The sequence below is a fragment of the Oryza brachyantha genome, chromosome 3 (genome assembly GCF_000231095.2).
Source record: "Oryza brachyantha chromosome 3, ObraRS2, whole genome shotgun sequence".
NCBI classification, from domain to species: domain Eukaryota; kingdom Viridiplantae; phylum Streptophyta; class Magnoliopsida; order Poales; family Poaceae; genus Oryza; species Oryza brachyantha.
This window is the reverse complement of record NC_023165.2, coordinates 24,594,972-24,608,830: the sequence shown is the minus strand read 5'-3', so window position 1 is coordinate 24,608,830 and position 13,859 is coordinate 24,594,972. Positions and strand designations below refer to the sequence as shown.

The following is a 13,859-nucleotide window of genomic DNA, read 5'->3' as shown; positions in this document are numbered from 1 at the left end:
TTGTGTTAGACGCGTTCTGTAGCTTGTAATTTTGGAGAAAGCAACGCATACTGACGTAGAACTTTTTATTTTTTAAGTAATTATAACAAATAATTTTACTACTAAATATTGAAGAAAAATATTTTTACCGTATGAACATTTTGGTCACGACAGTGTTGGTGGCATGGCAAGAACACATTACGTGACAGCATGGTTGGCATGGCAAGACAATATTGTCACGTCACCGACAATGACGCCAAAAACTCTATGTGACGGCAATATTTTAACACGCCAATATTGGTAGCATGGCAAAAGTATTCATATGGTGAAAATATTTTTCACAAAATTTAGTAATAAAATTATTTATTGAAAAGTTTAAACCACGTCTTTGACGAGTAAAACTAGTTCAACACATGTATATGAAATTTGTAGGTATAATACTAGTACAGATTTTAAAGCGGACAGTCAAAATTGATGCAATGGAGAATTAGACAAAAAAAAAACAACGCGGCTAGCAAAATGCAAAATTAAGACGGGTAAAATTATGTATATGTGTTAAATTATATGTGTAAAATCATATTTTTTTTATTATTTAACCTTATTATAATAAAAAAATATTATTAAAAATATGTGATATCACAAATTCAAGGTATGTACAGCAAAAAAAAAATATGCGCACCACAAAACCAAGATAAATATCAAAATAAAAAAGATATATAAAAATATGTGGTATGTCGAAATCAATATTACTAAAAAGCTAATTTATATGTCTGAGCCCAGGTTCGAACTGGGGACCTTTAGTGTGTGAGACTAACGTGATAACCAACTACACCACCCAGACAATTTGGTTTATATTTATTCATAAATCTAACTATTTCGTAGAATAAAAAAGTTGTATAAAATTGATGAGCTAGGATGAGACTACGTAGTGACGGTTTGTTGGTGTCGACTAGCAAATAATACATTTGTAATTTTCTCTACCGAAGATGTGGGGCGGTGTTGGTAGACGGTCGTTTTGTCCAACAATTACAGAGCCGTCCAGTTGAGTCAGATAAGATTTCTAACTGAATCAGTTGCACATGATCTCTCTATCACCATTATATATTGTGTAGTCTGCTTTAGACTGTTTGGGTCGGACTTGGGATGAATCTCCTTATAATTCTACTCGGTAATATAATTTCATATCTATGCTAGTTGCAAACTTGTTGCTTATTAGTTTAGAAAGTTTTTTATTTTATTTGTTGATATAATAGGTTGTATTATTAGATTTATTACGTTTGTTATGTGTAATGTAACCTTAGTTAATCTTTTTTTCGCATCTAAATAAGATGTTTTGGTATATGTGAAGATTATTAATATAAATTTTTTATTAATATATTAAGTACTTGATATTATTCTAAAGAGAGTCAGTATACGTACGACACCATTCATACGAACCGCGTACGATGTCGTCCTCATAGCACGGCGCGTGTTGCTGTCATCCGCGACGTGTGCGCTAGCGCCGTGTGCGTTCGTACACGGTTCTTATGATGTTATCATACGCATAACACTTTCCTATTTTAAGACTTTTACTTAAGAAAAACGATTAACAACATTGTCAATAATATAAAGTTAAATACGAGAAAATGTTTTCAACACTCAGTTGTATATTCACTTCTTTCTTGTATATCACTTAAATGGTCACTTAAAAATTTGAAAAATGTATATAAATATAAGATATATTGCTCTACATACATGTAATTTTTAAAACAACTTCTATAAGTTATAACAAAAATAATAAATTTAATTATGAATGTGCACATAGTAGTTTCAGTTCAATTTGTTTTTTGGTTACAACTTGTTGGAGTTGAAGATCAATAAATACATAATAAAATATATTTCTATAATGCATTTTTTGATTACTATGAAATATTTATTGTTTCTAGAGTTACCACAAAATGTTGGTATATTTTTTATACAATTTATCAAGTTAGAGAAGTTTGAGATCACTTAAAAATATTTATAATGTATTATAATCATTAGATTTATAACAAATGCCGTTCTCTTGTTTATCTATAAATATTAAGTTTAAATAATTATTTGTATCACATATAATATCTAAAGATATTATTACCTTATATTGTGAAATGTTTGTAAAATATATTAGAAATTCTATTAACTAGTCAAGTAACATGGAAGCATATATACAATTATTAATGCTGGCTCATGTAAAAATCATAAATAACATATACTATAGAGTTTCTACGAGCTAGTGCTTATGTGTAACAGTTAGGTTGTGTTCATTTGTTGATGAAAGATTATCCAACTTTTTATAGCTATTCAAATATACACATAATGAAATTAACGATTATAAAGTTAAAATTCTATATTAAAAATGTGAGATGATGAATTTCTATATAGGAACCATTTACGAAAAACACATTTTTATGACCGTGCATGTAAAAAATGAGGACAAATCTGTATTATTTCATCTTTGATCGTTGCAAACGAACACAGCCTTGTGGCTGAAGCTAGGAATATCAACATCAAAAATAATAAAAGACAGGAAAATAAGGATCAAAACAATACGTTTACAAATATTTAATTTCCCATTGCATTGTAATAAAGGAAAAATATGAATATTTTAATAAATTAGTAAATTATTGATAAACGAGAGTATAACAAATAATAGTTATGAGAATTTTATATCATGTGTGTGGTTTGAGACTAACCTTCTATTTATTTTTCTCAAACCATATTTAACGAAGGAAACTCTTGATCCGAATTAAATAAAGAACCAATTTAAATAGATTATTTTATACTAGTCAACTTATATTCCAAACTTTATTGGGACAAGCTATACTTAAGGCACGTTATTGAATTAGATTTTATTGAGGTTGTATAAAACCACAGGTACTATTGTACATTGCATGTGACCGCATGTTTATGGTCTATGGATTTCACGTAACCCCACTTTATCTAGATATCAAGTAAATTTAACATCTATAAAATGTTGTGCATAGAGAAGACTTAAGGCAACATATTGTATTAATAATTTGATAACTACAAATTCCATAGACACTTTATAGGATGAAATTTTTTGATGTAAATGTGTGCTCAATATACATAAGGATATGGTTTTGTGAAGTCTTTGAACCACAATACTTGGGATAGGTGAGTGACACAAGTCATAATTCATGTGGTTTTCTAAAACTTACTTTATTATTTAAGAAAATAGTCAAACCTTGTATTGTTACTTCTATATCTTTCACTTTATATTCAATATATTTATACTGTAATTCTCAAGATTTTAGTGTGGCAACTACGTCTAAAATGGTTGGTTTTGATTACAAAGAAAAATAGCAATTTAAAGTTAAACATACAAGTAAACATGATGAAGTGATAATAAAGAATTAGTGGATAATTCTATCTGTGGCTCAAATGCCTTTTTCTCATGTGCTCAGGAGTAAAAAAACTCACTAACCTGATACCAAAAAGAAATCGAAAAGAAAAAAATATTAAAAATTACTTCTGAAAGTGGTATGAAATAAGAAAAAATCACATGAACGGTGGCACATTACGGAAGGCGTTCGGACTAACGAATTTAACAGTGTATTGGGTTGATTGTGTGTTTTTTCGAAAAGTATCAAACGATATATTTATAAATTAATATGTATGTATGTCCAGTGATTAAAAAATAATGTTAATATTAAAATTTCAAAATTTAGCTATAAATATATTTATAAGCAGAGGAAAAAAACGGGTCTAAATCTCCTTCTGTTGAAGGTAACCGGAAAAAAATTTGGTGGAGCCCGGGTGCAGGGTGCTAACCAAGGGAAGCGAATACGGATACGATCTGAAGAGGACGCGGTGCTGGGCGACGTACGCCTCAACGCTGGCTGCTCACGGTGGACACGCTCTCGCTGTCCACTGCCCTGTGGAATCAATCCCCTGAACCAGAAGAAGATCGTGCTGCCATGCGTGGAAAAGGACTTGCCCAAGAACTGCAAGTGCCTGCGCTCTCATCGTGGGAGCCTAGATCGATCTCCTCGCTGCGCGGTGCTGGCTGTTGATGCTGATGAGCCTGTGATCTGGTTCTGCCGTGTTGGGAGGGCAGGAATGGACTAGGCATGAGTATACGATTACTGTCGAAAGATCACCAAATTTTGTTCCACTACCAAGACGAAACATTGTCGGAGGACAGCTTGAATGGAGAGGGCAACACAAAAAGACGAAGAATATCAAATGACATGCATGGCACTGCTGCAAATGAGAATAGTCGTTAGGCCAGTCTCAGTGTATGTTTTATGAGGATATCATGCACATTAAATAGAGTGCTACAAAAATTGATGACTTGACAGAGTTATTAAATGAGAGAGTTTCATGAGATGAGAGAGGAGTTTCATCCCCATAAAACTCATCTGGCTCGGTTACCTGATTTACGGTCTTGGTAATTATGCCATAAAACTATACATTGAGACTGATCTTATGAAATATTCCAGATATGAAGCATAGTTGTTGTTGATGAGAAGTTCTACTTTAACATATCCGCATTAGAATTTGGAGTCATCGAGTTTACTCCAAATCCGACATTCGCCACATTAAGATTCAAGACGCTAAGAGTTTCACTTAACTGTTGGGAATTGGCATTCCCACATCTGATTGAATCTCGTGGGAGGCTCTATCTAATTGTTTATGAACGGCGTTGTATACGCAACATGCGCCCCTTCAAGATGGATTTCTCAAGGCTTGAATGGTGTCCAGTGGATAGGCTCCATGATCAGGGTTTTCTTCCTGGGTAAATTGCATTCCACGGCATCATATTCTGCTCTGGAGCTTGGTTTGAAGCAAGGCAATATATATTACCAGGAAATGGTTGAAACTATGCATGTTTTCTTTCTTGGAGACGAATGTATGCACCGTACCACTTTCCGCCATGTGTTCAGAGATGATCTCCCAGATCCATTGTGGAGCATATACAAAATGCTCACTGAAGCTTATTGTTTCACCATTGCCAGTAGTTGAGAGGGGTTTTTTTACTGTAGTTAAGCAAACATATGACATCTAGGCCGCGTTCGATGTGAGGAATAAGAAATCTAAACCCTCTCGTTTTTCACGTGTACGCTTCCCAAATTGCTAAGCGGTGTATTTTTTGAGAAAATTTTCTATAGCAAAGTTGTTTTAAATAATCATATTAATCTATTTTATATTTTTTTAATAATATAATAATTAATTAATAATGTACTAATCTCCTTCTCCAAACTATCGAACACGGCCCTAGAGTGTCTATTTGTTTTTTTTTCTGTTATTTTAGTGACTGTTAGTGCATGGAGAAACTAGCCGAAGAGCAAAATGTAATACATCACTGTCTCGACTTATAAAGTCAATTTGAATCACTTGGCATTATTCTGAAACTTTGCCTTTTCGTTTACTTAAATAATACATCTGTCAGGTAAAGGGTAAAAGGAAATTCAGTTTTGGCTTATAACACAAAGTCGAGCCTCCAAATTCTGCTACGTATAAAACACAATCTCTGGTCTTGAACTACTTCCTCCGGTCAAAAATATTTGTCGTTTAGAATAATATTTAATTCAAACTTCTAAAATTCCGGTGAGCAATTTTTTTCTTAAATGCTTAATTTAAATATAAGACAAATGATATATATATATATATATTCTTCTTAAAAAACTATCGTAATATAATACACATATTAGGTTTTATAAATTTAACTTGACACAAAATTATTTGTCAGAATTTTATTAGTTTGACTAAATCTTATCCTAAACGATAAACATTTTTTTTACCAGAGAGAGTATTACGTTGGGTATTAATTGGTCACTTACCGTAATTCTTTACTTTGTCTATAGACATACACATGTAATTACAGCAGGAGCAAACATGCTTCTCCAGAAAGCCTCAGAACTCAAGCAAGAAATCGAAGAAGCCTTTGGTAATTTAGGCACACCTATTATCCTGACTATTTGTTCTTATCAAGCCATTCGAGAATCCGTTTCTCCGACTCTGTGAGTTCTTCCTCTGTCTTCTGTCTAGCAGGGCCTTCGATCAGACCAAAGTAATCCTTGTAATTCCTCTTGTAGTAGTCGTCTAGCCTCTGGAATACCACAAAAAATGAAAGGTAAAATTGGTGGCAAACCTATGATGAATCCTTTTTCCAGTGCCGGTTTCAAAAAAAAAAATCCTTATTCCAGTGGAAATTTAAAAGTCTAGAACCTCAATTAAGCTACATTCTACCGTAGTAGGTTAAATCTGTAACTAACTAGCAGAGGAATTACAAGGAGAATTGAACTATTCAGAACAATTGAACTATTCACCCGCAGATGTAAATTAAATATTGTTTATTCTAGAAAAGTATTTTCAGCACTTGGTTAGATTTTAACAAGATAGATAAAGATACATCTCTTATCCACAGAAATGCAAGTTCAAATTCGACATCTACGAGTCATAACGAATTTTTAATTTGTCTTTTTTACAACTCTTAAAATTTGAACTTGCATATTTGTGAAGTGATATATATCAGATTAATATGTCTTGTTATTTTTTTATAAAAAAATTAATAACTATTTAGATGACATGTAAGAAATAAGTGTATATATAACCTAGCAATAAAATCTATATCCATTTATTCTTAGTCCTCCTGAAGTTCTTCACATGGTCGGCTTTACTTCAAACCTCACCGTTGTTGTTCCTAGACTAAAGAAACCGTGCCTAAGTTTCAGATTTTGTTACACAATCTTACTCAAAGTACCTCTCCTGTTAATAAAAACTGGAACTTGTTAGATGATTTAAGCTTATGCTGGTTCATTTCTCTTGGTCAACACCTACATATAGACTAGTACTGATTTCCTTGTCTCTGTGAATAACATTAATTAATAACAAAAAGGTATTATTCTGACTAGAACTAGCCCAAGTGCCCAACAATTGCAATCTTTCATCGTTTGGAAAAAAATGAAAGGCAACGGGAGAATAAATATAGAGCGCTGACACGGTAAATGTGAAAGCATGTCGACCCATATTATATTAAAATACATATAATTTAAGAAAAAGGCTATTTTCATCGGCAACAATGGGATGGATGCCAAGGAGAGAACTTGAACAGTAAATATGAAAGCATGTCGACCCATATTATATTAAAATACACATAATTTAAGGAAAAAGGCTATTTTCATCGGCAACAATGGGATGGATGCCAAGGAGAGAACTTGAAGGCTGCATGCATACCTCCTTGTCATTCTTTTCTTTGTTTTCCTTGGACTTGTTCAGATACTCTGCACACAAACACGGAGGAAGCAAGATTATTTATCCATCCGGGGTGGATAGGAGTACTAAGGGGTCATCTTTTGTTTTTTTTTTAAAAAAATCAAACATATTTGTAATAATTTATGAATGAAAATTTTATATACGTGTTCGTAGCAATCTAAAAACCAAATGTGGAAAATAAACTATAATAAAAAACCTCAAAATCAACTCTAAATCTAATATCGAAAATTCAAATTTTAGGTTCTAGGCATAAGCAAAAGCCAAAAGACGAGAGTGCAAATTGCCAAACCTAGTTGCAAACAAACCCAAACCAAATCCAGCCATACCTTGCAGTAGAGCCTTCCTCGATTCACTGGCCTCAGGTATGGCCGCAGTGGAGGCCAGCAAAGTGAGAAGGCCCCTCCTGGTAATGCCGTTCTTCCGAGGCAAGGTGGCCAGCGGCTGGAGATTCTTTGCTGCTGATCGACGAGACGCTGAAGCTGCTGTGCATGGCCTTCTGACTGTATCCACCGGTTTCCCAGAGGGCTGAGCCATGGGGCTTGGGAGTGGACTTGTTTTGCCCCCAGTGCCTGCCTCCTCCTCGCTGCCCTCCTCATGGAGCAGATCGCTACGCTTTTATGTGTGGAAGCCACAGACCACAGGTTTTTTTTTTCTTGGATTGGATACTTGGATCAGACAGGGACACAACTAACCAACTTCAGCACTACTTTAAACATCTAAGGCTCCCATGGTTTCAGTTTTTTGGAAGAAAAAGCGAATCGGTTGTTTTGCAAACGAAAAATAATTTATGGGTAAAACCTTTATACATGTGTTTATAACGACTAAAAAAGGAAGGTGTGAAATAAATCATAAAATTAAGTTTCAAAGTTCAAATTCTGGTTTATAAGTGGTGAAACGGTGGAAGCCGAATGCTTTGGACCAATTCCAGCATTCCATGCTCAGCCCATTTCGCACCGTACACCAACTGCACTTTGATCTTACAGACTTGCACTTCCAGCATCTGCATAACTTCATTCTATTTTTGGCCAGGTATGCATTTCTTTTGTTCTAAAAAGATTTACTGTATAACTTGTGATAAACAAAAAAAAAACGGGGCAATATTCTAAGATAAAAACTTCTCATGTGACTCAATGTCACGTTACTGTACAAAACAGTACAAGTTTGTGTATATAACACAATGGAGCAGAGATGGGCGGCGTGAGGCTTTCATCCATCAAGATAAGCCCACTTCTCTACCCATGTAATCCTACAGTGATCTAGTATAAAAAATTACAGGGGGGGTGCACCTGTTCAGCCATACATCAACCAAAACCAAGCACAGTGGGTGCTAACTCTAACAATGGCTCCAATGAACTTGGCGCAAACTTCCGAGCAAACAGGAAGCACATTGTAGAGTTCTGGCCGTTGTATAAACAAGTCCGGCCCTCTTGAACTCTTCTCAGGAATTCCTCTGTGATATCACCCCTCCCAAAAGTGGCTGGATGTGCGCCTCCTCTTGACCAATCCACCCAAGTAATACTTCTGTTAGCCAGGCTTTGCGGCGCTTCAATAGTGAGCATTGTAGGGAAATAGTGCTCATCAACGTAACAATGAGGCCTGCAGAACTCCTTGAATTTTGGGTAATAGAGAGTGTCTTTCACAATTGCGATGGCAAGCTCCCTGTCTACTTCGAACCATTGTGAGCCTTTGCGCCATTGTTCGAGTTCAACCTCTGGGGTCATGTTCCAATTGTACCTGCCTCGTCCATACGGTCCAGGATCATCGAACGCCATGACAAAGCTTTGGCTTGAATTCTGGAGGTATCGGTATGTGGTGTTGAAATTAAATATTGGAATACATGACTCAGACACAAGGACAAACCACTCATTGGATATATCCAGCAGAGCATTTGCTAGAAGGCGCCTCTCAGCATCACACATGGTCATCTCACCCCATTCTGCAACCTGTTATCAGCAAACAAATAAAAAAAGTCAGATTATTTCAACAGAAAAGGCTAAACAAGTGACTTTTCCAGTGGGAACACTAATAATAGAGTTTAGTGCCTTTTCCAGTGGTACACTAATAATAGATACAACTAAGTTGGTCCATATGGTTAATCCATCATAGACTGAGCAAATGTGACTCTGCTTATCCCAAAACACATTCTTGTTAGTACAACAACAGATAATAGCAATCATGCAAAGACACAGAGATCTTTGCATGTAGAAGTTATTCCCAAATATTCTGCCCCCATGTTTAATCTGAAAATCCAGCACAGCATAACATAACCAACATGACCAATATCAATGCCACAACCATTATGGAAATGAACTCACAACGTCCCCAGAATTGAACGAATAAAACAACAGACTATCATTTATGTTAACACTTCTGAACTATCGTGGTCAACATCAGTGATTCTAACATTTTGGTATGGGTTGCTTGTCAATCTTCCTATGAACAGTTTCAAACCCAAAAAGATGATTTGTTAGAACAGTGTTGGTGATCTGGTTTACTCTGGAAAGGCTAGGAATGTAACTCCTAAAGGTGCAGAACTGCATATACACAGAACCATGATTCAGACCTATGGAAAATAACATGTTTCAGGAAGTTTTGCGGTAAATGCAGAAACTAGATTGACAACCTACACTAAAGTGCAATCGTCAAACCGAACACCCAATATTTGTGTTGTCTGAGAATGGTAAACAAAGTGAGAAAATTGCTTCTTTGCCACAAAGTTGAGTGTCATTGAAAATAAGAAATGCCACAAAGTTGCGAACACGGCGCATTCGCCACCAAGCTTTTGTGACAAAGGAGCAATTTTCTCAAACGAAAATATAAAACGAAGAAACACCCAAGTCGTCAACTATCCATAAGATTCATAAGAAGTTCTAGCTTTATTATAGTAAGTACCACCATATTCAACAGATTGATACTCCTTTTTCATTTTAAATGTTACTAGGTAATTCAATGGTCGCCAGATCCCATGCGAATTGTCCAGGAATAGTACCAGGCAGGTCAATGTACAGCCGAGAGGCAGCTAACAGTAGCATAGATCAGCACAAACATGGAGTCCATCAACCACACACTACGGCCTAGTTAGTACTCTGTGCAGCAAGCACCAAGCAGCGAGTAAGCCAAGGCGAGCTAACCTTACTCGGGATTTGGCGGCGGTAGAAGACGGAGTCGGAGGTGAAGTTGGCGCGGTAGGACGGCAGCGCGTGGACGTAGACGGAGTAGCGGCCCTCGTGGCCGCGGAAGAAGCGCTCCCAGAGCGGCGCCAGCGGGAGCGGGCCGCGGGTGAGGAACATGAAGGCCACCCTGGGGACGCGCCGGTACGGGTACCCGCCGACCCGCGGCGCGAACGACGCGCGCCACAGGAGCTCCTCGTCGGACATGGCGTGCTCCACGCGGTCGGGCGGCCGCGTCCACCGCTCCAGCCCCTCCGGCCGCGCCTCCTCCTCCCCCTCCCCCGCCGCCGAGGCCCCCCACGAGCCCAGGCACGGGCGGAACAGCGCGGGCGCCGCCGCCGCCAGCGTGTGGCGCGCCATGTACATCCCCGCCGCCGAGAGCCCCACGCCGAGCAGCAGGAACCCCAGGAACACCTTGAGCATCCCCGTCGGGAACACCCTCCCCTGCGGGCCCGCCCCCGCCGCCTGCAGCCGCGCCTCCTTCACGTCCTCCATGGACGCCACCCGCGCCTGCATCGCGGCCTCCTACGGGAAGACGACGAGAGGCGCTCCCAGATTTGAGGCCGCGCGGGGCATCTCCGGGATCAGGGAGGCGCCGAGCGGAATCGAGAAGCGGCGGGACCCCGGATCTGGGCGCCGGTGGTTGGGGGTGGCGCTGGTGCCTGCCTGCGTACTGCGGAATCCGGCCGGTGATATGCAAAATTATAACTTATTTTTTTCCTCCTCGATTATATTAATCTAGCTTATTACATGTAAGCTGAAATAAATACTCCTTGACGCCGTTGATTTTTTATACATATTTAACCATTTATCTTATTTAAAAAATTTACTTAATTATTAATTATTTTTATATCATATTATATATTGTTAAAATATTTTTGTGCATATATATAACTTTACATGTTTGATAAATTTTTTTAATAAGACGAATAATCAAACGCATATAAAAAAGTCAACAGCGTCAAATATTTAGGGACAGAGGTATTTAGAAATCTAGCTACAGCTCTAGCTACAGCACGATATTTCATGGCAATTGGATAATTAATGAACCTCTGACATACTAAAGCATTCTTCGCGTCCACGCACCTTATAGTATAAACACAGTGTGTATATATAAACTTTTTGCATATAAATATATCTCTCTGCTTCTTATTTTTTTTCTCTCTCAGATTCCTCCACTGACATGTGGAACTCACATGGCCCCACCAACACGTAGGTGCCACCATGGCATGCCACGTCAGCGAATGGAGCGGGTCGAAGCTCGTTTGGACTTATACGACCACCCACACAAGATTGGGGACCCAAAAATACATTTTGAGAGTTCAGAGACCTAGTTGATACACGCACATAAATTTATGGACCACTGATGCACTTCACTCTTATTATTATTATTATTTCTATGTTAGCAATGAACTTTTCATTTTGTAGAGGCTAAGAGCCTATGTTGATCCGTTGTTAAGCATAGCAACCATGTTTATGGTTAGCAAATACATCCTCTATTAAAACATAATCGATCTCTAAAGATGACTCAATAGAAGTGAATGTTTAATTTTATCCATGGAAAAAGGAATTCAGGACGGAGGGAGGAAGTAGGTAGATCGTTAAATTTTGGAACGGAACAGTAGATTGTATAAACGAGAATATATTGTCCATCTTTTTAGCTTATCGGAGAAATAAATGAAACGACATATTTACAAATAAAAATAATTTGTTAATAAACTTTTATATACATTCTTTAATCAAAATAAAAGTCAAGGTTGGAAACAAAACTACGATGAAAAAAATTTAAATTTAATGTTAAAATTAAATTTTAGCTTATAAGTATAAACATAAGGGAAAATACAATGGTAATAGGGAGTTTTTTATATTAATCTAGCTCGTCTGTAATTTTATTTGTGGTGCATACTCCGTGTAAACATATACTGTTCAAAGTATTGTTTCACATTCTTGTGTACCTTTGTATGGCCTTTTAACTTTTAGAGATAATGTTTGACTATTTATCTTACTTAAATTTTCAGTGTAAATGTGCTAAAATATATGTTAAGCTTAAAGTAGTGTTGATGACAAAAAATCACAACAAAATAGATTTCCCTTAAAAAATTAAATGGTTAAACGTAAAGTAAAAAAGTAAAAGGCTCACATATTTAAAAATGGAGGGAGTAGTATTTTCAATGGGAAATAGGCATCATTGCATATTTCCGCCACGAAGATATTAAAAGAATATCAACGTACGATAATTCAAATATTCATGAAGTCAATAAAGATACAATTAGCCATACAATGAAGTCGCTCAGAAATTCGGACAATAAGGTACTAATCGTGGGTACATGATGCCTAACTTCACGGCAAACAAAATTTCTTCCAAACAATAAATGCAACTCTCCAAAGTTGACTTTCACCCACTTGTGACCGTGAGGTGTAAAGATTAAAGTCTCCTCTAGAAACAATACTGACATACGGAGTACGAAGTACTCTTGATTTTTTTTTCTAATGTCGGATCATTCATTCTATTTAAAAAATTATAAAAATATTATTTATTTTGTTTGTGGCTTACGAACTTTAAACACAATTTGTCATCTTTTATATTTATACTAAATCTTTAAATAAAACGAATAATCAAACATTAAAAAAAAATCAAACATTTTATATTATGAAATGTTTCGTGGTCAGTAATTCTTTAAATTTTAACAGCACGTAGCGACTAGTAGTATAAACTGACGTGTGTGATAACATGTTGCTATTTAGTAAGTGGTCGTGTTTGATCAACAAGGAGCAAGAAAATGCTAAAAACAAGTAGCAAAACATGATTGGGAAAATGTGCTGACACGTACCAGGGCTTGTTGGCAAATCGAAATTTCATACTGCATTGCATATAATATGAGGCAAAATGCAATATTGACCTGAGTATTACTTGACGATAGTACTGGTTATAAATGTTTGACGTGAAATAACCAACATAAACTATATGTAAACACTGAGGCCGCGTTCGACGGTAGGGCATAAGTTAACTTATATTCTGGCACAGAAAATATAGTAATAGATTAGTGCATGATTAATTAATTATTAATTATTTAAAAATGTGAAATATATTAATATTATTTTTTAAAACAACTTTTTTATAGAAATTTTTTATAAAAAATACACCGTTTAGCAATTCAGGAAACGTGCGCGTGGAAAACGAGGATAGCTTGGTGTGCCGAACGTGGCCTGAGTATACATATAGATAGAATATATACAATAAATTAAGGGCTGAGAAATGGGAACTATTGGAGGAGTTACAACCGTTTTTTGAGTGCTCAAGAAACAGGGGCATCATCATATTAATCTTCGGGGTTGTAAAATAGGGCAGCAAAGAGTAGATTAGAGACGCTCCAGGCCCTGTTTTTAAAACAAAAGGAGCGACACAGTTTAAGTTTCGCTAGAAATGCTAACAAAGGGTAGAGGGAATATAGA

General features: G+C 36.5%; 2 protein-coding genes and 1 non-coding gene across 3 annotated transcripts; all 3 read right to left on the bottom strand.

The window, feature by feature from the left end:
• Positions 1 to 746: 746 nt before the first annotated feature.
• On the bottom strand, positions 747 to 820 carry TRNAV-CAC. Its single transcript has one exon. It is a non-coding gene; the product is annotated as a tRNA-Val (tRNA).
• A 4,945-nt stretch (positions 821 to 5,765) lies between these two features.
• Positions 5,766 to 7,833, bottom strand: LOC102703948 (photosystem I reaction center subunit N, chloroplastic). Its single transcript, XM_006650476.2, has 3 exons — positions 7,563 to 7,833; positions 7,198 to 7,244; positions 5,766 to 6,070 (listed from the first exon to the last, which is right to left on the bottom strand). The coding sequence occupies exons 1-3, from the start codon at positions 7,768 to 7,770 to the stop codon at positions 5,936 to 5,938; spliced, it is 390 nt and encodes a 129-aa protein (XP_006650539.1). The 5' UTR covers positions 7,771 to 7,833; the 3' UTR covers positions 5,766 to 5,935.
• Positions 7,834 to 8,311: 478 nt separating this feature from the next.
• LOC102702183 (glycosyltransferase BC10) lies at positions 8,312 to 11,050 on the bottom strand. Its single transcript, XM_015834568.2, has 2 exons — positions 10,368 to 11,050; positions 8,312 to 9,179 (listed from the first exon to the last, which is right to left on the bottom strand). The coding sequence occupies exons 1-2, from the start codon at positions 10,920 to 10,922 to the stop codon at positions 8,538 to 8,540; spliced, it is 1,197 nt and encodes a 398-aa protein (XP_015690054.2). The 5' UTR covers positions 10,923 to 11,050; the 3' UTR covers positions 8,312 to 8,537.
• Between the last annotated feature and the right edge of the window lie 2,809 nt (positions 11,051 to 13,859).